Here is a 24,989-nt window from a genome sequence, read left to right on the forward strand (position 1 = left end):
TGGACATCACCGTGACTTTTTGTCACCGCTGGAAGATATAAAACACCAGATAAATGCAACATTCCGTGCCATTAATTTAATTTAAGGATTGTGTTGCAGGAAAATTGCTTTGAGTGCTTAATACACCACAACTTACTGTAGCTGTGGAGAGGCAGTGGACTAGTGGCAGAAACTTGGACTATGGGCAGAAAAGGTCTCTGGTTCGTATCTGGTTCGACTCCACGGGGAAACAACAAAAGACGAACCTGGATTGATCTGTCCAAAAATCCAAGAGGATTCTCCATACCCTGTCTAGTGCCCCTGAGCAAGGCACCTTACTCCCATCATCTGCTACATCTGCTCCCCGGGCGCCGTACATGGTCGCTAACTGCTCTGTGTGTCCTGCACCAGATGGGTCAAAAGCAGAGGTTAAATTTCCCTACCTGCATGAGTGTGCCTGTGCATGTCTGTGCATGTGTTTGGGACAAATAAATGCATCTTAATCTTAATCTTAAATCTAAATTAAGAATGCATGATGATTAGAATCTGTTGTGCATGTGCAAAGAACTAAACAGTGAGTTTATTAACCCAAAAAGCATACATATAGCTGAGGGCCCACAGAGATTGTGTTAACCAACTGCATCGTTGCACCAGTTTCACAGCCGTACTCTCGATGGCCCACATAAACAAATCTTCATGTCGAGCCTGGATTTGTAATCAAAGTGCAACTTCTGCACCTTTGGTTGCGATGATGTAACAGTGGGTTTCCTGTCCTCAATTTAGGGGCCACATCTTACGAAACATGGGTAGTGTCACATTGGGGTGTGTATATATAAATGTGGGGTTATGTATTCAGTAAGTTGTCTGCTGTGACTCTGCACTGTCAACATGGCTCCCAGAGGGACGATCACCATGACAACGGCTCTCCTCTGCTTCATACTGGGTTTACTCAGTCCAACTCCCGCTACCTGTGAGTCCATTTCATCACATTTGACCGCAACCAATCAGATTAGAACATAGTTTATATATTTTTCTGTAGGATGTAATAAACTGAACTCAGTTGTTAATGATGTGTTGTGTGTCTGTGTGCGGCGGTGTTCCCAAATGAACAAAGCCTGTTGTACGAGCTACAACAGGAAGCCGGTGCCGTTCAAGCTTATCAAGGGCTACAAAGAACAGACCATCATGGAAAAATGCAACATGGAGGCAATCATGTAAGACACCAAACCTTTTCATGTCCAGCCCTGCAAACATCAGAATCCGACGAGCAACACGGCACCGAGCTAAAGCCGTCTCCAGTGAATTTTGCACCATAAAAATAAAATAGTTTTACATGGTAATCGCAATTTTCTATCGTCATTTGTTCCAAATCTGTTGCTTTATCTACGATTAACAAAATCCAATTACACAATTTTTCAATAGGTCTTGTGATACTTATCAAAACGTGTCAATATAACCAACCATTGTGGTAATAATTTTAAAGTTCCTATCAAACTACACAACCCGAAATATTTCTCTCGTACAGTTGAGAAATTTGGCTCACTTGGGTAAACAGAAAATAAGATTTTGTAATGAAATTGTTTTAAATTCTTCCAAGTTAGTTGATAAAAATAGTGTCTATGTCTGTTTTTTGAACCATAAAAATAAAGCATTTAGTCGTGTTTATAATAGTAAACATAAATTCATAACTTTAAATGGGCAGTTGTTTTATCTTCTGCATATCTCAATAAATCATGTTTACAAATGATTTGCTACTAATCTGTCTAGTCTCTATCTAACATCTGCAAAATCCAATCACACAATTATTCAATAAGTCGGACCATCAAACCGGAATATTGATCAAAATTTGTCAATATTTTCGTCATAATAAGATATGTAAATTTTTAAAACATTATTTTTAGTCATTTCATCGAAAGTTTCTTTAACACTGCAAACCACAAAGTAAATCACTGACTCATTTCAGAAAGTTGGTTTCCTTAGATCGACAGGAAAGTGTGATTTTGTGGTGAGACCTTTGTGGTTTAACTCTTCAGAATAGTTGAATAAAAACGGCTTCTGTATCTGGATTGAAAGTAGAATATAAAGTACAAAGTACAGCTGTAAGGTATAAAAAATATTTCTCTCTGTTGCAGTTTCTACACCATAAAGAGCGCGATTTGTGTGACTCGGAGAGATGTGTGGGTGAAGAAAACTCTGAAATTACTCAGGTATGAGATTCTTATCTTATCTTCATACCAACTGCGACAAGTTTAGACGTCAACCTGAAAACGATAACACGCTTCTCTGAGGGTGAGGAGTTTTCTGTTGTTTCTATGTTGCAGCTCCAAACTGAAGAGCATGTCCAAGACCAACTCAGCTGCAACTCTGAGGAAGAAGAAGACAAGTGGAAAACCCTCAAATAATGATGGAAGCGGCTCTTTCTTCAGCACCACAGAAACATTCCTGAACAGCACTGAGACTTTCTACTAGGACCAAAGATAAAAGGATTGTGGCCTCCGGGGTGTTTGAGAGAAATTGAAGCCACTGTAATCAAATCCTGTTGACGATAGAATCTCTGAAAAAGAGATGTTAATTACTTTTACTTGGCTGAACATGTGCAGGATCAGAAATAAAACTTCATTATCATGACTTGAGAACCTGAGAGGAACAGCTTTGAGGCGGCTGGTGTAGATTAAGTTCTTCTGCCATTTAATCATGTTGAAGTGAGCAATTCTTCTTGTTTTTGAATTTTGCCTTTTCTGAATATTCATTTCCTTCCTATATGCGAATCTGCTTAATGCTTTTATTCCTATAAACAAATAAACCTTTGTGATAGTTCTCCATTGTCGTCCACATTTGTTCATTCAAACAGCGTCTCACTGAAATGTGCCCTATAACTTTGAATGTCGTCAAAACATTTTTTTTTAAATAGAAACAATTAGATTTTTCAAGCCATCGTATGACATCTTGGCAGAAGACAACTCTTGACATTAGGCCCATGACCGAGTCGACTGCTGCTCTGCATCGTGCGTGTTTCATGACGTGACACGTGCGCTTGGATGCTGCCGGCTCGTGTGCTAGAAGGTGTGTGAGAGGTTTTTCCGATGAGCTGTCCTGCCCTCGGAGCCCAACACATGCTAATGCAGGACATGACTGACAGGGAGGCAGCATCTTGTGCTATTTCAGATCAGCTCCCCAAGGGGTTTGGTGCTCCAGACAAGGTGACCCCCCCCCCCCAATGACACTCTCCTTTCAAGGGAGCTGCACTGCAGTACTATGAAGTCTCCACCAGATGGGAGTGCTGATCTGTGCCTTCCAATGGCTACATTATGACGATGAGCACAGTTACTGCTGATTTCCACAATTATCCAACAATGACAACGTGTGTAGATGGTGAAAAGAAACATTTATTGTGTTTGCAGAGAAACAGAAGAAACATTTTACTGTAAAACACAGACTTGATTTGTATTGCATACAATGAAGAGACATAAATAATGCTTATTATAAATATTAAATACCATTTGCAGAGTGACACTAGCAAACATTTTTAATATGTTAAATTATTGTAAATAAATTGTCTATAGATAATTCTAATGGTGAGTAGTGCTTTTCCTTGGGCTGGAGTTTGGTGTGACAGCAGTGATCTTCTTTGCTCTGCGGGCCTGACTGTAAAACACACAATGAAGAGATAACAGTTAAAAAGCTGTTTGACGTGTTCCATAAGCATCGAGATGTGGTTAACATGACTGAGCAGCATTAAGAGTTGATATTGTAGATGGACTGAGATGTTCGACTCACTCTAGCTCCCTGATCTTCTCAGCCACCCAGTCCTGTTTCCAGTGGCTGCAGATGTCTCCCTCTGTCGTCTCAAATCTGGGAGATGGAACAAGAAATGATTAGTTTCGATCTCCAAACCTGCTTTAGTTCACGACATTGCATCAACTGTATTAGGTTTTAATTGTTACTCTCTGTATGATAAACCTAAGGGGGGGTTCTTACATGACAGCGCGGACGCAGGGCAGGTTCCTCCGCTGGATCCTGAAGCCGATGATGGGAGCGGAGACGTTCGCAGTACTGACCCTGGTGCAGCATTTGCTAAACTTCATTTGTGCTTTTCAGGAAAAAAAACAAGAACATGTTGAGTCTATACAGTTTGATCTTCCTCGGAATAGAATTTTTTTTTTTTTTAAGTATGATGACCAACAGAGTAGATATGGTGCAGGATCTCTAAAAGTCAACTCACCAGAAACTGTAGTAGCCATGGCCAGGATCCCAACGAGGACGGCCAGGCACGCAAGTCTGTTGTTGCAAAGCTGCATGGTCAATGTGAGACGTTCCAGAGGTTCTTTGCAGGAGCTGCTGTGAGATGGATTTAGCAAAAAGAGACTGATCTTCTCAAACTCGTCCTCCAGGTTTTATACCATAAAAAGAGGAACCGAGGCCTGCTAACAGGATGCATTTTCTCTCTGGGCTTTCTGCGGTGTGTGTGTGTGTGTGTGTGTGTGTGTGTGTGTGTGTGTGTGTGTGTGTGTGTGTGTGTGTGTGTGTGTGTGTGTGTGTGTGTGTGTGTGTGTGTGTCTGTGTGTGTGTGTGTGTGTGTGTGTGTGTGTGTGTGTGTGTGTGTGTGTATTTGCGCGCGTGTGTGTGCGCATCAGGATGGGGGCATAGAACTCAGTTGCTGGAAATCTAGTTGTTCATTTCCTTTTTTGCAATTTGATCATGAAATGGATATAAATGGAAAAGAAATGTAACTTTAACTCTCGATCCAGTACAGCTATGTATTTCACTTATTCATTCAGAAAACCTATAAAGCTGTTCAAATAAACATATTCACGTACAAATAACACCACGTTGTAATCCAATAATACAGGTAATCGATTACAGCAGGTATAGACTACTTGCATATGTTTACTGGGACTGTGTTCATGTTTTCACACTTTACTGGTGAAATGTGAAAGTAGGTTGCCTGTACAGGGCAACGTGAGATAATATAATACAAATCTATCTTATTTTATGTGTTTGACCTGTGAAAGAATACGCTGGAGGAATGGGTATATTTTATACAGTTGTGTTAATGTATTGTTTATTATAACTATCAATTACTTTTTAACAACTTATGTACTACTAATATAATCTACAATCTCAATAGTGGTAAATCATTACATTTAGGTTTGAATCCTGCTGATCTCAGCAATAATATAAAGGCCCTAATCATGTGCTAGTCACTCTACCCAGTGTGTCATCTCTCTCTCTTGACATCCCTGATCTTTCTCTGGTGTTGACCTTGACGGTCAGGACAGCAGCAAGAAAAGGGGAAGGAAGGAGATCCCAAAGCTTTCCGGTGCAAACCACAAGTTTCTGAGCATCCTCCTCCCAGATTTGGTCATTTGTCGGTGAGAGTTCCGTCACTGCAGTCACAAGTCCCAACTTGTTCCGCTGTGATTCAACCACATCAAAAAGAGTAAAACGCCTAAAATGATATTGCAAGAATAACCTTTTCCTTAACACGGCAAATATATGACTGATTTCGAATTCGGAGAGGTTTTTTTTCACTTACAGATGAGCTTCAGGTTCATTGCAGTGGTGCATTAGTAAGCAGCCGCCTTCACCCCTCAAACTGGGTTTGAAACACCAGACAGCTCTGCCTTTTCCACATTTTCAATCAATTGTATTACATAGAAATACTGTGGTGATGGTTCCCATCAAATTGTTCTGTCACTGTCGTCAAGCGTCTGTTAGTTCAAAAAGTTGAGGAGCTAATGCCGAGACTCTGGAGATTGTGTCACTGAGTCGTTTTGCAACCAGGTTACTAAAGAAACAGAACTTATGATCTCAGACTTTTCCCCAGTATCCGTGGGTGATGTCCAATGCAAAATTTCAAAAGAATGTTATCTCAGTGACCTCTGATCCGCTCGGGAAGATACCAAAGCACGTTTGCTTCATGTCACAGAAATGAGCAGATCATGTTGTAAAGATCTGCTGATAGCCAATGGGAAAGAGGAGATGAACATCACTGCATAGTTTACATGGTTTTAGATTTCTCACATATATGTTTACTGCAGCTTATTTTTTAATTCAGAGGTCTTCAACAGGGGGTCCGCGACCCCTAGGGGGTCCGCGGAGGTACCGCAGGGGGGTTGCAAATTCTTTGGTTGATTAGACAATATTTTTATAATTTTATAATTTTTTAATTTATTTTCGAACCAATTTCCCCCCCACAAATTGAATGTCTTTAAATACACATTAACATGCATCCAGCATATTGTGAGGCTTATTTGACCATCTGCCTGACAACATCTATCCGTCCAAGATTATATAAGTTGTTTGCTACCCATCAGGGTCCGACATCTCACTAATGTGGGAGTATGTGTGCCATCCACAGATGGCTTGAGGATTCACTGTCTCCTCTACATGCATGTTTAAAATAAAAACATGAATCTGTGAATTACTTTAATAACTCAGTGCTGTATGCAAGATGTATGTTTATAAATGGCAGTGGCATGGCCACCCTGTACCTTGCACATGTTTAAATAAAAAACATGAACATATGAACCCATGTAATATTTGAATAGCTGAGTATTGAATGCACAATAACAGGGTAGCTCTGTTTATACATGGCACTAGGCCCAGTTTTATATAAATCACAATTTTATACAATATATATATAGTAGGGGGTCCCCGCTCCATCTTTCCACCAGTTTGGGGGTCCTTGGCCTGAAAACGTTGAAGACCCCTGTTTTAATTGATAATAAAGCAAACCTTAAAATTAGTTTTATGGGAATAATCCTGTACTTCTTAACCATGCTACTAGAGAGACTAGTAACATACTTGAATAGATTCAGTGTAGCACAAAAACTGGTTAACGCACTGAATATTACGGTAAAAAATAGATATAACATTAATGAATAACCTTGAGAGGAAATCACCGTCCTTATCAATGGAAAATCCTTAAATATACAGAATTATGCTATTTAAACAAGAAGGTCTCAGAAACGTGTTCACCTTTACCTTTGTAGTTTATATTTTACTAGATTGTTATTCCAACATACTGTCAATGTTCATGTTATGTGACGTTTTAGATTATTTGTTTGCCGTAAATACATTTGATGATAATCTAATATTAGATGGAATACAACTTGCATTAAAATTACACATGCCTCCACTAATCAAAAAATCCTCGATGACATTATATTCATCTGTTTTCAAATAATCTGGAAAACGACCTTGTAATATATCTGTATTAATGCCATCCAAAACGAACAGCTGTTAAACTACCAGCCTCTGTTGCCAGACATGTCGTCTTAGTGAATAGATAGTGATAGAATACATAGTTAATTACACAGACATGACTTTACTGGTTTTGCTTATTCCATGCTTTTCTGAATGGAACAAAAAAAAATCCTTGGTGGTGAAAAGCAGAAATGACAACTTCAAATGAGGAAGGAAGCGGGACCAGTGTGATCGGCTTCACTGTTCTAATGAGGATTATGACGATGGCAATATTGTGAAACCTGGTTTACTGTTACAGGATCTTGTCTCTTTGGATGTGTGCTGCCGGCTGGGCGTCGCCTCCGGCTCCTTCTCCTCTCGGCAGCCTGACTCCCATAGTGGTGCTCACACTTCGGCCGAACTTTGCTTGACTCTATTTGATATTTAAAAGTCTTTATTTTTGTGTCCGTCCGCCTGCACTCCTCAGCCTCCTGTTACTGGTGCAGCCTCCCTTCGCTCTGTGTGGAAACACCGACCTGATCCCTGGACTCGGATTCCACAAACAGCTCGTTTTGAGTTTTCATTGTTATCCGTCAGCCTCTTCCTTTACATTACCTAGTCAAGCACGACAATGTCTGTGCTATTAATAATTTGTTTACAACTTCAACCAGTAGAAACCAATATTCTGATATAAAGACAATAGTCTGAACAAGACACTGCCATATACACAGCATCTTCTGATAAATTGAACCTGAATACAGTCATAGTCAGAACAAGCAAATTAATGTGTAGTCTTTGGACCATTGTCGCATCATGTAGAAATGTTCAATTGCATCATAAAGTCTCTTTTGTTTGAGTTTTCAAATCATTTTGCGATATTGACATTCATGAGTTACCAACAGGTTCCAGTATTAGGACGTGATTTTGGCGTGAGACATAAATCAGACAATGCTCTGTATGTAAATGGAATATGAATGGAGCCCTCGATTAGTAACTCATGTAAACATTATACTCTGAATAATGTCTTATTCAAACAGTCAGGATATGGCTATCCATGTCTCTGCAAATTTTCAGTTTACACTTTCTGATCTGGGACAATCGAACCATTTTGATTTTATTTGTTATTGAGTCCAGTCAGGTTGCTCCACTGCATCATCATCATCTCTTATAGCATCATCCTGACTGGCTGCAAACTGACGGAACAATAAGCCACTCGACTTGGAAGAACAATTCTACCTCAGCACTCTGCGGCACAACTAAGGGATATCAGTGATTTAATCCCGACTCATAATAATGGGCTGTCATTGACATGGGACAGGTTAGAGTCAATTAAACATAATGGACCATCTAAAAAATTCCACTTACACTGTCAGTTTTAAAAGCCCCAGAACAACTGTTTTATCAGTGAGGGCTGTAAGATAACTTCCACAGTGACATGGTGGCTACAGGAGAGTCAATTCCTGATTGAACTACACCTTTTACTGAACTTTTCTCTATGTTATGTCATTTTAACATTCACTTTTACTAAAGGATTGGTTCTTGAATGTGATGATATACCCTGTGAACCTCAAATTGCCCCTGATGGCCAATGTGTGAACGGGTTTCATGAGTGATAGACAAAGTGTGATATATAGCCTTGCTGTATGTACGTTGTAAATGTCAACTGTAGTACAAGCACTTTGAGTGTTCATGAAGAGGAGGAGAGTGCTGAAAAATTACAGCCCATTTACCACTCATCTGAATAAGAGAGACTCATTCACACAACCAGCCTCCCACTCCTTGTTGGCTCTGTTGGACACTGATGGAACTACATGACTAGAGCTTCTATGAGGAACAAACACAAAGTACAGCTGAACATAACATTATATCACATGGCTCACTTTTAACCTAATGAAACATTTCAATAATTAGCACATTGTTTGCCATTAACCAAATCCCAGTCTGTATACAAGTCTCTTCTGATCTGCTGCTCCTAACATCCCAATAACATTAGTCAATGTGTATTTGCCCTCAAAGAGAGTTACTCGTACAAACCAGTGGCACACAGTGGAGTGCATATCTCCGCCGAAGGCAGAGCAGTCACCTAAAGTTCAATCAAGCCGATCAAACCAAATTTCAATGTGCACGACCGGAGGATTTTGTCAGAATAAACAGGAGATGGCCTCTGAAGACTTTCATCGTCCTGCTTCTTCAATCGAATCACAACATGGACAATGCTGGACTCCACAGGTTGCATCTGTTAATATAACTTCTATCTAAGTGAAGCCGTCAAGAAGGTTGACTGCACACCTAGGAAGTCACGAACAAACCTTCTACACGTGGAAATGTCTCTGCTGTCAGCCTCTTCCTCTGAACAGGTGACCACAAACAATGTGGTTAGTGCAGCAGCTTATGTTGTGCACTGTTTGTGTGTGTGTGTAGCCTCGCATATGCATGCCTGCAAATGCCATGAAACCAAAAATGTGGTATGTTTGCTCTGCCTGTAAGCTCTGTGTACACAGGTATACACAAGCGTCGGAGGCTCAACCTCAGAAGCACAAGGAAGCTTCCGTGTTCGAAAGTGAGATTTATTTCTCGAGTGTAGGAACACACCTTAACCTTTGCACAAAAGGTCTTTGAAGATTCATTTGAGATGTTCGAATTGTCAGAGGACAGAACAGTTTCTACTTTATTGAAATCATTGGCTATTTTACTGACAAAACTGGAATGTGGGGGAAAGTGTCACTGAATATAAACTGATCCATTTAAAAAAAGTAAATCTATTGAGACAGATATACCATACAGATTAATCATCAAGTCGCAGGTTATAGGAAATTAACACATTATTATTTTGAATTCTAAATACTAGAACAGGTGCAAAGCCTATAATCCCACCACATTGGAAAATGCTTTGACTCACACAGACCACAACTTTTTGAGTAGAGGGGTCAGGACCACTCCACTGCGGGAGGAAATATGTTCTCTACTTTCCAGGCGTGTGCACATCTGTGGGCGCAGCACACTAGACTGATATAAACTGATGTGTGTCGGTGGGTTTAAAAAGGACTTGCAGAGCAAACTACACACCATATCTTTTTTTAGCCCGACAGACACAATGTCTCTTCTCAACTTTGTCTCACTTGTACTTATAGCCACCATGCTGTCCACAGCCTCAGCTCAAGGTAAGGCCAATTATCATGCTTTTATCCATGTGAGTTTTCATGCAGTTTTTTATGATATGGTTCAATGTTCTTGTTAATGTCAGATTATGACGATTCATTTTGTGTGTCATGTCCACAGGTGGGATCGCCAGCTGTTGTCGCAAAGCTTCAAGCACTCAAATCCACAGAGACCTTCTGAAGAATTACTATGTACAAGAACAGCCGGCGTGTGCTCTACAAATAGTTGTGTAAGTCAGCAAATCTATCAAGCGTTGGATTAGTGAGCAAACTTTGTCTTCACATAGTCCCAAAATGTTAAATCTAGAATATTTACATGAAGTTTTCTTTATTTCAGGCTTAGGGTTGAAAACTTTGAAACAATCACCCCCCTCAAGAAATGTTACAACCTGTCACTGACTGGATGTTTTCTGTGATGTGATTTCCAATAGCTTCACCACACTGAGAGGCAAAAAGATCTGCTCTGACCCAACCAATCTGTGGACAAAGACAAGCATGGCCTACCTGGATGGAAAGAATTGGCAGAGGCAGAATTTGACCTCACACCGCCGCCGACACCACTGAACCAGCGTCCACCCTCATGCTGAGAAAAAGGACACTGAGTTATTGAAGAAAAGTAGTTGAATTAATTTGAATATGATACTATATATGCCTATCTATCTAATTTTAAATTCTATGATGAATATCTGATCTTGATGTCAATATGTAAATAATTTGTGACATTGTTCATTCTACAATGATACTGAGAATCATTAAAATAGTCAAAGTGCAATGGCTGTTCTCTTCTCATGTTTGGAAATGCCGGGTGAGGTGAGGGGAAGTCAATTCTACACACAGAACCTTTAAGTGGGGTTGTATGAAAAGGAGACAGGAGCCAGTGGAAGAAGTATGATGAGGCCTCAGCTAAGAGGGGATACCACACTGAGAAATAATCCTACACTGAAAGGCATCAGTAGAATGAACTTCAATTATTAAAAGTAAAAGTGACTGGAGTCTTGTAGACTAATGAGTGTTGCATCATTCTATAATGTCTAATTAGGATTTCACTATGGCAAAGAAAAGGTCATTTTAAATGAATTCAGAAACTATGCATAGAATACCACAAAACTTAGTGGAAGGATGTGGTATGGGTCAGGGACGACCCCGTTAAATATGTGGGGGGGGGGGGGGGTTGACATGGAGAAAGGGCATTTAAAATATTTTCATTGTTTTGTCAGAGAATAATTCATTAAGCTTGATGATACAATCTGGCATGTTTAGTGTTATGTAATTATAGTATATTTGTATAATGTGTTGTATAATAGTCTCACCGGATGTGAGGTCACTCACTGCAGAGCTTGCTCTCTAACCGCACACACAAGGTGTTAATTCCATCCTCATTAAAGCCACTAAATAGAAACGAAAAGTACACTCTATGGTCTATGGCTGAGTCATTCACAGTGTAGTCAGATACATGTGTTCCACCTCTGCTAATGGCCTCCATGTTCCACCGCCCCTCACTGCGATGGTGTGAGGGGCGGCATGGTGGGCTCCAGGCTGGAAGATGGACGTTGTTGGGGCTTTCACTTCACATGTTTCCATCATTTGCTGGCGCTATAAAAAGCTGCTAACATTGTGTGGGTTGTCAGTGAGGTACAGCTTGGGACGATGTGACAGTGGAAGGTTTGAGGTTGATGCACAGTTTGCTCGAACCACAGTGTGATGGGTTTTCCCCACGGCTTGCCTAGGCCTTGGAGGCACATCATTGCTTCTTGTGTGACAAATATAAATGTTATTCAATGTTAATATGAGTGTGAACACACTGTAAATGTGATATAAATCTATGGGTATAACATTATCAGAACAACAACATATAATTCCCATTGACCAAACTTGTGATGATATGTAATCCTTCCACTTTATCTAATGTGATATAGTTATTAACCCTATGTAGGTTTCATGCATATTCATGGCATTGTATTGTATATGAGAGTTGTGTTTTATTTTTTTGATTATTATAATGTGTTTTAATCATGAGTTATTAACTTGTTTTTATTGGATATATTGTTTTAATCATGAGTTTTTTGTACAGTTAGTTTGGATGGTATATATAATGCACAATTTTTATCCGTAGATATTTGTAATTATATAAGAAAAAATCATTATTTATGTCAGGTTGCCTTGTAAGAACTGGCTAATGAATTTATACAGTTAACTCTGGCTTATTAACAATATTTTGTCTCTTGAATAATGAGCACTGTCTCTCAAATAACTAGTAACTATGAGTAAATTGTCATTATAAGTGTCAAATATTCTGTCAAAAAAAGTGTCATGATAGTGACATTATTTTACCACTATATTAAAGTACACAATAATGAGTATAGTACATGAACCTACGTGAACATGAATAATTCACAATCCATGTGAAACCTGTGGTGTGGGAGTATGAGGAGTAATCATTACTATGATTTTGTGTGTATGGGGGATGTGTGTGTGTGTGTATGTGTGTGTGTGTGTGTGTGTCATGGGTGTGTGTGTGTGTGTGTGTGTGTGTGTGTGTGTTGGGCTGTGTGTGTGTGTGTGTGTGTGTGTGCGTATGTGTGCCCCAGTGATATGTTCAGTCAGATGTGTGGAGTTGAGAGAGGGGGGGCGTGAGATTCATTGTCATGAAGCTAAGAGCAGATCTCCAGTGTACACAAGCTGTACAAACATCTCCATACGTGTCACTTCCTGTCTGTATACATGCAGGTGTATGTCGGACCCTGACGTGGGTTTATTTGTAAGTCACAGTGGCTCCTCTAATTCATTTAATGTTGTAAAATCTTCCTTTAAAATCCTTATGAGTAGTTTGACTGTCAATTTCCTCCATGATCTTTAGATTCTATTTAGATGAAACGATGCAGCTGAGAAAAGAGTCTGTTTCATTTCTTTAAGAGCAACAACCTCAATTAATCTTAAAGGTGAGTTTAAAGCAGGACTAATTAATTTCTTGGCAGCATGAAAATATATCCCAACAGGCCGTAAACACAACATTAACATATTATCTCCCAGTTAATTTGCCAAAGAGGTGAGCAAAGGGCTTATGATTTAAACATCCACCAGACATTGAGCAACATTAGCATTCATTTGGAGTCATGTTTATGGCCACTTGATGAATGTACGCCTAATATTAACTCTATTATGGTTCTGTTCTGGTTTCAGCCGACTCCTGAGGGAATATGTGGGTCTTTAGCAAATAAAAGCCGATGTCTCCCGTTTAATTCTGAGCATGTTAAAAGTGGAGTTTGTTTGTTTTGTTTGTTCAGAAATCTGATTTCTAATGTGGTTGGAGATACAGATATGAGAGAAACAGTGAGAGTGATGCAAAGTGAAACATTGAGCTAAAAGAAGATAAAACTGTCACTTTATGTTGAAGGGAACTACGTAACTACCTTTCGCCTCAACAAGGTATTTCTCTATATTCTTTAAATAAATCTATCGATTGGTGCGTCAGTAGTCCTGTATTGTGCATCACTTGGTTTCCCCCCACACTCTTATTAGACAGTCCTGTAATGTTACATGGTCAATGACGCATAACTGAACGATTTTCTCAGAAGAGAGGACACAGTTCTGCTAACTCTCTTCTGCCGGATTAGCCACAAACACATACATGATGATGCTCGATCAAACAACGCAGGATGTGCTGGTGGTACGGCAGACTCTGTTTCAAAGAAAACCACACACTGAGACACAAGGGCATTAATAAAACACACACAGAATATCTCACACATCCCCAAATACATCACTATACTGAACTTTGAAAGTGTAATGGACATTTTTTGTTGTTTTGGCTGAAAATGTTATCTTCATCTTCCACCAGTAAAAAGTAGATCGATATATCGAGACGGAAAGATGGAAAGACGGAGAGATGGACAGACGGACAGTAAGATAGATAGAAGGGACTGGCTCCAGCCTTTGTGTTAGTTTCTTTTTCGCTGGACATCTTTATGAGTTTAAAACTTTGTAGATATTTGTTGCATATTGACGCCAATTTAGAGTCAGATAATCTTCCATAAACACAACAAACCATTTGCTCAGAAAGATTTTATTGAGAAGTGACAGTGAAAAATACTTTGACGGGCATACGCACACGTTTACATAAGGTACGATCAAGACAAACTTAAGATAGGATAAGATAAAACTTTATTAATCCACACACCTGGGAAATGCAGTAAAATTGGTGTGGGGTTGGCATCTGGAATCCAACTAGAGACCAGAGTCCTGACATCACAGCTATATATTCTGGATGTTTAATCATGATAATAATACATTTCAGTTCTCTTTGCTGTTAATGTTACAAAGCAGGTTTGAAAGACGCCATCAGAAACATTTCCCAATTCTCCCACTTCTGGACTTCAGCCGCCATCGCCGCCTCCTTCTTTTCCTGCCTTGCTTCACTGGTGCTTTAGTTGTACTGGGGACTGTTGATGCAAAGTCACTCGTGGATGACTCAGTATTCTGTTCCATCTGAAGAAACCCTTTTGCCTCCTCGTCCACCTTCACCGTGACCTTTTCTGCCCAGTCGCTCTGGGGGTCGGAGGTGGATGCCTGTGTATTCTGCTCTATCTCAAGCAACCCTTTTGCCTCATCCACCTTCAACGTGACCTTTTCTGCCCAGTCGCTCTGGGGATTGGAGGTGGATGCCTGTGTATTCTGCTCTATCTCAAGCAACCCTTTTGCCTCATCCACCTTCACCGTGACTTTTTCTGCCCAGTCGCTCTGGGGGTCGGAGGTGGATGCCTGTGTATTCTGCTCTATCTCAAGCAACCCTTTTGCCTCATCCACCTTCACCGTGACTTTTTCTGTCAAGTCGCTCTGGGGATCGGAGGTGGATGCCTGTGTATTCTGTTCCATCTCAACAAACCCTTTTGCCTCCTCGTCCACCTTCACCGTGACTTTTTTTGTTGTACTGGGGACTGTTGATGCGAAGTCTCTTGTGGATGCCTTTTTATTCTGTTCCATCTCAAGCAACCTTTTTGCCTCATCCACCTTCATCTTGGCTTTTTTTGCCCAGTCGCTCTGGGGGTCTTTGCAAATTCTATTTCCAAGCTCCGTCTGGAACCTGCAAATGATAGTGTGAGATGTTAATGCAGTTGTATTGCTCTGTTGATTTTAGTTAAATACTAACAAATAATTTACTTAAAAGTTCAACAAAAAATATGTTTTTTTTGTACGCACTTGCAGTCCCTGTTGTTCTGGTTAATGCACAGTAAACTGTTTTCCAAGGGCCTATTTTCCATTAGAAAGTAGATCCAATGACTGCGGACACTATTGAGATTATCCAGAACTACACAGACACTTTCTAGAAAGTGATGATGCTATTGCAATTTATAAAGATAAACTATAATATCTGAAAAACCTGGAAACTTGCTATGAAAACCAAAACTGACGTTGTGTGTGTGTGTGTGTGTGTGTGAAACTTACACTATGGCTGTGAAAGGACAGACACCTTCAAACTGAATTGTGTAATTCTTAATTTTCCATAGAGGAACTCTGGTGTTGGACACACCAAGACAACAACCGGACACGGGTCCATGTACTGAGTGGGACACACAGAAAGAAAGATTAATTTCCCCCTTACAAACTTTCAGATCATTCACTCAATTACAGTTTAGAACTTTTTTCAGTACTCACTTGCATGGACCGAGCTCATCCACGTGATGAAGCTGAGAATCGCCAACACCACGATCCGTCTCATCTTCAAATTGGCACCGTGGCTTTGTCCTTCAGTGTCTGAATGAATATCACTCAGCACAAATATTTACAACCTGACCAAAACCCCAAAAATGTCTCTGCTCTTATACACCACCAGCCCATCCGCCTCTCTCCCCCCACCTCACCTTCAACCCGTCACCACCGAGGCTCGTCACATGGCCACACAGTGGGGAGAGGAAACAATGAGTTTTGCCTGTCACTCGCTGAAGGTGAGAAAAAAGACCATTCAACCACAGTCTTACCCTCAATGCAACACTTACGACTGGCGCTCACTCAAAGTACTACCCTCGAGGTGTTAGTAACCCTATAGACATACATACAGAAACTTGAAAGTTTCCCACACTCACTCTGAAAGCCACAAGCTGCCTCCACTTTAAGACTCTCTGACACCATACAAGGTTTGGCACCTGAGAGATGAACTTATCAAACATGTTTGTAGGTTTAACTCAAAATAATTCAGTAGCTAGCATATTCCTGATTATCTCACCAGCCACAGTCACTGTGTTTGACAATACTACAAATGAGTTGTTTAACGTTATTTTAATTGAAATTTGCTGATATATATTGTGATGTGAACACTGGGGCGATCCATCTTTGTATTGGTGCTTTTAGACATGCACTGTACTGCGGACATTTTCCTGAAATTATGTCCAAGACAGTTGCTCTGGACATACTCTGACACCTATTCTTCCAGCCCCCCTGGTAAAGTGTCCAGAAAATGTCTGAGTGAGCCCATGTGTTAATACAGGTGGAAATGTCCAGAGAATTCATAGCTAGTGAGTGAGTGTGATGATGTTTCTGTGACGGATTCCAAAATGGAAGAATACAAATAGCTAGGGATAAAAAAGAGTTTTCATACACGTAGAAGACACAGATGTCAATTTGGAAAAACATAACATACTATGTGAGGTTTTTGCTTTCACTGTGCGAACACAACATTAGCAGATGTGTATCAGCCATAATGAGTGAAACCCCCACATGATGGTGTGTATGGTCTTTACTGAGAGAGATGGCAGACTTTGATTGTGATGAGACAGTTTCCGTTTTACACCACACTAGAATTTCCAAGTAAAAAGAGTTAAGGTTAGATTAGATTTATACAGTTGGTTAGGGGCACATGCCGAGGAAAGAAGAGCCAAGCATAGGGGATTCAGAAGGTTTAACACAGCATTTAACCAACTGTAAAGCTGCAGGCAAACTGACAGTTTATTGCACTCATAGAGCTTAGAATGCTTAAGAAAGAGAGGATGGATTAAATGAGAACTGGAGAAGAAGAGTGAAATCAAACAACGCAGGATGTGCTGATGGTACGGCAGACTCTGTTTCAAAGAAATCCACACACTGAGACACAAGGGCATTAAGATAACACACACAAAATATCCCACATATCCCTCAATACATCACTATACTCAACTTTGAAAGTGTAATAGAATTTTTGTTTTGTTTTGTCTGAAAATGTTATCTTCATCTTCCATCAGTAAAAAGTAGATTGATTGATCGAGACGGAAAGAGGGACAGACGGACAGATAGATAGATAGAAGGGACTGGCTCCAGCCTTTGTGTTAGTTTCTGTTTCGTAGGACATCTTTATGAGTTTCCTTCCCGTACACTTTGTAGATATTTGTTGCATATTGACGCCAACTTAGAGTCATATAATCTTCCATAAACACAACAAACCATTTGCTAAAAAATACTTTATTGGGAAGTGACAGTGCAAAATACTTTGACGGGCATACGCACACGTTTACATAAGGTACGGTCAACACAAACTTACATGGGATGAGATAAAACTTTATCAATCCACACACCTAGGAAATAGAGTAAAATTGGTGTGGGGTTGGCATCTGGAATCCAACTGGAGACCAGAGTCCTGACATCACAGCTATATATTCTGGATGTTTAATCATGATAAAAATACATTTCAGTTCTCTTTGCTGTTGATGTTACAAAGCAGGTTTGAAAGACGCCATCAGACACATTTCCTCCCACTTCTGGATTTCAGCCGAAGCCGCCTCCTTCTTTTCCTGCCTTGCTTCACTGGTGCTTTTGTTGTAGTGGGGACTGTTGATGCAAAGTCACTCGTGGATGCCTTTTTATTCTGTTCCATCTCAAGCAACCTTTTTGCCTCATCCACCTTCATCTTGGCTTTTTTTGCCCAGCTGCTCTGGGGGTCGGAGCAAATTCTTAATCCACGCTCTGTCTGGAACCTGCAAATGATAGTGTGAGATGTTAATGCAGTTGTTTCGCTTTATTCATTTTGATTTTAGTTAAATACTAACTTATAATTTATTTAAAGTTCAACAAAAAATATGTTTTTTTTGTACACACTCACAGTCCCTGTTGTTCTGGTTAATGCACAGTAAATTGTTTCCGAAGGGCCTATTTTCCATTAGAAAGTAGATCCAATGACTGCGGACACTATTGAGATTATCCAGAACAACAGGGAAACTTTCTAGAAAGTGATGATGCTATTGCAATTTATAAAGATAATCTATAATATCTGAAAACCTGGAAACTTGCTATGAAAACCAAAACTGACGTTGTGTGTGTGTGTGTGTGTGTGTGAAACTTACACTATGGCTGTGACAGGACAGACACCTTCCAACTGAATTGTGTAATTCTTAATTTTCCATAGACGGACTGTGGTGTTGGACACACCAAGACAACAGCCGGACACGGGTCCATGCACTGAGCGGGACACACAGAAAGAAAGATTAATTTCCCCCTTACAAACTTTCAGATCATTCACACAATTACAGTTTAGAACTTTTTTCAGTACTCACTTTCATGGACCGAGCTCATCCACGTGATGAAGCTGAGAATCGCCAACACCACGATCCGTCTCATCTTCAAATTGTCACCGTGGCTTTGTCCTTCAGTGTCTGAATGAATATCGCTCGGCGCAAATATTTACAACCTGACCAAAACCCAAAAAATGTCTCTGCTCTTATACACTACCAGCCCATCCGCCTCTCTGCCCCCACCTCACTTCCAACCCGTCACCACCGAGGCTCGTCACATGGCCACACAGTGGGGAGAGGAAACAATGAGTTTTGCCTTTCACTCGCTGAAGGTGAGAAACAGACCATTCAACCACAGTCCTACCCACAATGCAACACTTACGACTACCCTCGAAGGTGTTAGTAACCCTATAGACATACATACAGCAACTTGAAAGTTTCCCACACTCACTCTGAAAGCCACAAGCTGCTTCCACTTTAAGACTCTCTGACACCATACAAGGTTGGCACCTGAGAGATGAACTTATCAAACATGTTTGTAGGTTTAACTCAAAATAATTCAGTAGCTAGCATATTCCTGATTGTGTCACCAGCCAAAGGATTCTGTGTTTGACAATCCTACAAACAAGTTTTTTACTGGGGCGATCCATCTTTGTATTGGTGCTTTTAGACATGCACTGTACTGCGGACATTTTCCTGAAATTATGTCCAAGACAGTTGCTCTGGACATTCTCTGACACCTATTCTGCCAGCCCCCAAGGTAAATTGTGCCCATGTGTGAATACAGCTGGAAATGTCCAAAGAATTCATAGCGAGTGAGTGTGTGTGATGATGTTTCTGTGACGGATGCAACAATGGATCACCACAAATAGCTAAGGATAAAAAGAGTTGCTATACACGTAGAAGACACAGACGCAGATCTCAATTTGGAAAAACATATCATACTATTGGATGTTTTTCTTTCACCATGTGAACACAACATTGGCAGAGATGTATCAACCATAATGAGTGAAACCCCCACATGACGCTGTGTTTGGCCTTTACTGAGAGAGATTTCCGTTTTACACCACACTAGAATTTCCAAGTAAAAGGGGTTAAGGTTAGATTAGGGTTAGATTATGTCTAAATCAGATTTATACAGTTGGTTAGGGGCACATGCCGAGGAAAGAAGAGCCAAGCATAGGGGATTCAGAAGGTTTAACACAGCAATTAACCAACTGTAAAACTGCAGGCAAACTGGCAGTTTAATGCACTCATAGAGCTTAGAATGCTAAAGAAAGAGAGGATGGATTAATGAGAACTGGAAAAGAAGAGTGAAATTTATATTTTTTAGAATGGGTGAGGGCACTGGAAACACAAAGACGCAGGGAGATAAGCAGGAGCACGATTGAAATGAAATAATTGAGAAAAGACAGACTCAACAGGTGTTGGGCAGCGCGGTGGTTAGAACTGTCAACTAACAGCAAGAAAAAGCACCTGATTGGCCATCCACCTGCTGTCAGTGTGGAAAATAAATGGTACTTTTATGGCCTTGACTCCCTCATTCAACAACAACAAATCCCACACGTCCAGCCATTAACACCAGTGAAAACCTGGCTGGTGTATTCCTGTACAGAAAACACACAAATACACAAACTGACGACCATACACACACAGGTATTCAGGCACATGCAAGCAAGCACACACATGACCTATGCCTGGACTAATGTGCTCGGCACGAACACACACACATTTCTCCACACCCAACATCCCAGTCTCATCATTTTCATCCCTGTGGCTTGTCGGAGGAGAAAATACCTCGGCGGATTATTCGTTCCTCTCTTATTCATTAGTTGTTGTCCTGGGCAGGAGCCAGGGCCGCTGGTCTGCTGACAGCGTGTCTGATTGGAATTAGTCTCCTGATAAAGCAAGAGAGTGGAACGTAGCGTCGCAGGAAATTACAATCAATACTGACTCTCATATCCTCATCCGACATTGACTGCAACTGGGAATGAGAAGCACATTGTCCAGCCTCTGCACGTGGACAGGAGGACGTGCACAGGGACAGTTTTACGGCACACAGACTTTCACAGAGCCCTTCGTCATTGCTACGCACAGAGAAAAGAATTGAACAGAAACCCCCGAAACCGCAGCTTTCTAACCACACTGTGTGCATTAACACCCACTCATGCACACGCCCTACATCATGCTTGTGCCCTTTGTTACTTTAGAAATGGGGACAGACTGTGGCAGAGAAGAGAGCTTCCTAAAAACCAAACACATTGGTGGTTGGTACACGACTCATAGCAATCACACACATACACACACACACACACACACACGCACATGCAAGCAGGCACCCATTCACGCACACACACACGCCCCGCAATGTGATTGGCATATCACAAATGAGAACATTAATTAAAGGAATGTCTCATCAGATGAATATATTTGGCCGTCTCTGTTTAATAAAGAATCAGATACAGACAGATCAAGGTTTAATTTAATCCTTTATCCAACACTGAGGAGTTGTATTGATTCATTTGGGAAGATAAGGATATTTGATTCTGTCTTTTTCTTTTTTTTTTAGGTAGAATTATAACCATCAGACAGTCTGATTAACTTTCTCCCTCTCCTTTCTTTCTGTGTACACATTCTGATAAGTTCCACTCCAAAAAGGAAAAAAAACTTCTATAAAGGCCCGGTATGCTGTTCAGAGAGCCATGTGTCTGGGCTTTGAGTCTGAAAGACGCCGGTGCCTGAGCGTGACGGGCCCAGTGTCTGTCTGCTGGACGGACTTTTGTAAAGAACACTGCACTCCGGGGTCATTTTCAGAACTGGAGAAGTGTTGGGAAGAGCAGAGATGTTTTTGATATGTAACAGTGGAGTCATACAGGCCGATCAATACACCGACCTTTCTCAGACAGATTGCATGATGTTCTGCCTGGCCCCCAGCACCATGCAGCCACCAGAGCTCCATAAGACATCACCACAGCCGTGCTGTATGGCCAGCTCTCTTTTACGTTACCTGGGGGCTTTCGTTGTGCTGTGCTCGTTTTATCTTTCTCTCTTTGTGTCACACATGCAGAGACACACTGCTTATGCAAACCTGTGAAAACAGATACGCTTAAATGAATCCAGTGAGAGGTGATCCTCAACAAATGAGGGTCTCTGACCTGTTCCCCAGGGCCACTATAGATAGATCTAGCGTATTTCTGTTCAATACCAGGAGATGAACAGAAATCCCTCCTGGAGTTGAGAAATGTCATTTGCTTTCCAATTAATACTTAAATTAACTAAGTCATTTCCAATTCATTTCCTGAAACCGGTGGAGTTGAAATGAAGCTGACCTCCTGGCCCTGTATCAATCTCTTTGCTATTGACCCCTTCGTAAAAAGCCTCAATTGTGGATCAACCGTCCATTTAGGAGAGGCGTCAATAATCGACTTTAAACAGGGACGTATTAACATAGACATTAGCATAGACATTGCTCTCATGGCTCTGGGGTGATTTGAATGTCTGTGAGAGTGAGTGACCCGCCCCCGTGCCTCCGGCTCACGGTCCACATGCCGCAGAAGCGCGTAAAGTCTAATCAATAAGCGCTTTAATTATAGCGGCTCTCCGCCTGCAGTTCTTCACGGTTGGGAGACGCACAGTGCCACAGCTGATCCAGCACGATCATTTCAGATGGAGTTGGTTTTCACCGCCTCAGTAATCTGTCTCTTTTGGCCAATGCTATTATAGACAGCAAATTGTCCAGCCCTCTCCTTAGATTTGGAAAAAATGGGCCGATTAGTTGGGAGGCGGGGGTCATTTTGTTCCTATTCTGTTACTGCTTTGTGTTGCTCCTGTGGACCGGACTTACTGTCTCAAGCAAAAAGTCCCACAGTCGAAATTGTGAAATCAAGTTCGTCACAGTTCATTTACCTTAAAGTGTATTTCAAAAGATGAAAATATGAAAAACTGCATATTAAAGCCATAACATTGTGAAGCGTGCAATGGCGTGTATCAGAAATGTCAGGTCCCCATCACAAAAATGAGAATGAAAACAGAAACAAAATTGGAGCAGCTCCACTGACAAGTCTTGAGACAGTCAGACTCCACCACGGTTATGTTCTTTTTTTATTCTAACAAAGCTCACGTCTTTTCAATAAATGATTTAAACACAAAAAATCTGCTGCTCCAGACTTTGGGAGCCCTAATGCTGCTCGTGCACTAGATGGCGGACTTCCCCTGTAGTGAGTGAAAGGGGAAGCCTGCGCTTGACAAGCTCTGAGAGAGTCATCCAAATTTAGCCCAGTAGTCTGGAGTGGCAAAAATACAACCACTGCATCCCCGAGGCTACAGCTGACATTGTTCTGCTCTTCATGGTAATACAGTAAGTTGTGAGGCTAAAGAGATAAAATGTCAGCTGTCCTTGAATAATTGAGGTTTCCCATTCTAGACACTACATCGCTTGAACGTGGGCCGCCAGTTTGATCTTGTGGGCAAGTGACAGAACGACTATTGTGTCTGGACGTCAGTTATTCTGTCTTTCACTGGAGGTGGCATCTCACACGAGGATGTGCCAGAAGGACATTTTACGAAGACGTTCAAAGAGGATGTTTCCCTTTTACTCACCATCTCTCCATCTCTCTTTTAATTTGTCTGCTTTGATCATGCAGTCCGTTCAGTCCATCTCACCCTGTTGCTTCTTGTCACATGTCCCATGATCGCCCTTTTCATCTCCACCACTCCCCCCACCTCTTTGTCATTAGGCCCACGTAGACCCCACACTCTTTGCAACTTTCTTCCTTCTCCCCCCTGTGACACCCTGCTTTTCGTTTCTCTACGGGTTAACCAGGGTCATATCAAAGCCCTAATCCCTAAATGTGTGTGTTTGAGTGTGTGTGTGTGTGTGTGTGTGTGTGTGTGTGTGTGTGTGTGTGTGCATGAGAAAAGCATGGCCTTCCCTGCTTGAGCTAGATTATTCAAAGTTCCTGACCTCTGGGTGGTGAGAGGGGCCCGTGTTTGGAAACACAGGCACTTGTCTTTGTCTCCCGAGCCCAGCGGGGGAGCTCGACGAGGGGCCTCTCTTGTCAGGCGAGTCCACGGCTGCACTCGGCCTGCTCTGGGCTTGTGCGTCCGTCCTCTGATCCTCGCCACCACCATCTTAATACTAATATGTCGTGAATAAGCAGACAGCTGGCTTGGCAGGCAAGTGCTCCCTGGATGCACACACTCAAACACACACATCTACACACACTCACACACACACACAAAGAAAACAAACACACAAGCACAGGATGAGTTTGGCCTGCGAGAAAAAACATTGATTCTGAGCCCCCTCACTGTGAGTCAATCTGCCCCCAATAGACATTCAAGTGTATCTGCTTGATCTGATGTTTCCCGATAAGAGAGATTCCTCCCAGGGTGTGTGTACGTGTGTGTGAGAGTGTGTGTAAGAGATATTGATTCTAGTCTGACATGGCACGATAGATCCCGGGCAGCTGCTAAGAGTTTAAATGAGCCCTATGGCATATCATTAAAGCTCATGATAATGTCAAAGGAGACTTCGGAGAAGCGTCCTTCGACCTAAAGAGAGTGTGTGTTGCATTGCTGGTTGTTTTCTCTCCTGGCTGCTGCCCTCTAACTTTTAAAACATTCATATAAAGGTCAGAGGTCGCAGGGCCAGAGGTAAGGAAGCCCTGCTTTAATTGAAGACTACCTGATCGATCACCCTCCATTTGATCGGGGTACAGTGGAGTCGACCCTATGGCTGCAGAGGTCCAGCTCTCTCTGAACTCACCTACATTTAACTACACATCAGCACAACAGGGAAACCTGCTGACAGATGAAGGGACAGGGGTGAAACCATAACCTCTATGGCGGACGTAATAAGTGAGATAGAGAGAGGGAGAGAGGATGACACACACACATGACCAGTAAGCTCAAAAGTTCCATTTGAAAAAACAGCAACAAGAGAGTCAGAGATTATTATAGCACAGGAAATCTTCTATAACCTTCAGATGCTAGATGATATGTCTCTATTGATGCAGCATGTCAGCACAGAAGAGCATCAACTTAACCTGTCACACACAACTCCATGTGAATTGTAAATCCAGAGAAAGGATTCAAGGCCACGACAGTACAGCCACCACTGAGCTGAAAGTCCGCTTCTGTATCAATTAAATTTGACCAGACGGGGCATGATTTTACACACACACACATG

The 24,989-nt window shown here is 41.4% G+C and overlaps 4 protein-coding genes across 4 annotated transcripts; 2 read left to right on the forward strand and 2 right to left on the reverse strand.

Annotated features, from left to right (window-relative positions):
* Window positions 1–804: 804 nt before the first annotated feature.
* LOC128454559 (C-C motif chemokine 20) lies at window positions 805–2,796 on the forward strand. Its single transcript, XM_053437982.1, has 4 exons — window positions 805–949; window positions 1,094–1,193; window positions 2,112–2,186; window positions 2,301–2,796. The coding sequence occupies exons 1-4, from the start codon at window positions 868–870 to the stop codon at window positions 2,446–2,448; spliced, it is 405 nt and encodes a 134-aa protein (XP_053293957.1). The 5' UTR covers window positions 805–867; the 3' UTR covers window positions 2,449–2,796.
* A 7,358-nt stretch (window positions 2,797–10,154) lies between these two features.
* On the forward strand, window positions 10,155–11,097 carry LOC128454822 (C-C motif chemokine 2). The gene is made up of 3 exons (XM_053438379.1): window positions 10,155–10,328; window positions 10,447–10,555; window positions 10,757–11,097. The coding sequence occupies exons 1-3, from the start codon at window positions 10,187–10,189 to the stop codon at window positions 10,887–10,889; spliced, it is 384 nt and encodes a 127-aa protein (XP_053294354.1). The 5' UTR covers window positions 10,155–10,186; the 3' UTR covers window positions 10,890–11,097.
* Window positions 11,098–14,370: 3,273 nt separating this feature from the next.
* On the reverse strand, window positions 14,371–16,217 carry LOC128454555 (A-kinase anchor protein 5). The gene is made up of 3 exons (XM_053437978.1): window positions 15,978–16,217; window positions 15,768–15,882; window positions 14,371–15,405 (listed from the first exon to the last, which is right to left on the reverse strand). Exons 1-3 carry the CDS (start codon window positions 16,039–16,041, stop codon window positions 14,664–14,666), a joined length of 921 nt encoding a protein of 306 aa, XP_053293953.1. The 5' UTR covers window positions 16,042–16,217; the 3' UTR covers window positions 14,371–14,663.
* Window positions 16,218–17,737: 1,520 nt separating this feature from the next.
* Window positions 17,738–19,036, reverse strand: LOC128454557 (eotaxin). The gene is made up of 3 exons (XM_053437980.1): window positions 18,842–19,036; window positions 18,632–18,746; window positions 17,738–18,265 (listed from the first exon to the last, which is right to left on the reverse strand). Exons 1-3 carry the CDS (start codon window positions 18,903–18,905, stop codon window positions 18,028–18,030), a joined length of 417 nt encoding a protein of 138 aa, XP_053293955.1. The 5' UTR covers window positions 18,906–19,036; the 3' UTR covers window positions 17,738–18,027.
* Window positions 19,037–24,989: the final 5,953 nt, after the last annotated feature.

The sequence above is a fragment of the Pleuronectes platessa genome, chromosome 13 (genome assembly GCF_947347685.1).
Source record: "Pleuronectes platessa chromosome 13, fPlePla1.1, whole genome shotgun sequence".
Classification (NCBI taxonomy): Eukaryota; Metazoa; Chordata; class Actinopteri; order Pleuronectiformes; family Pleuronectidae; genus Pleuronectes; species Pleuronectes platessa.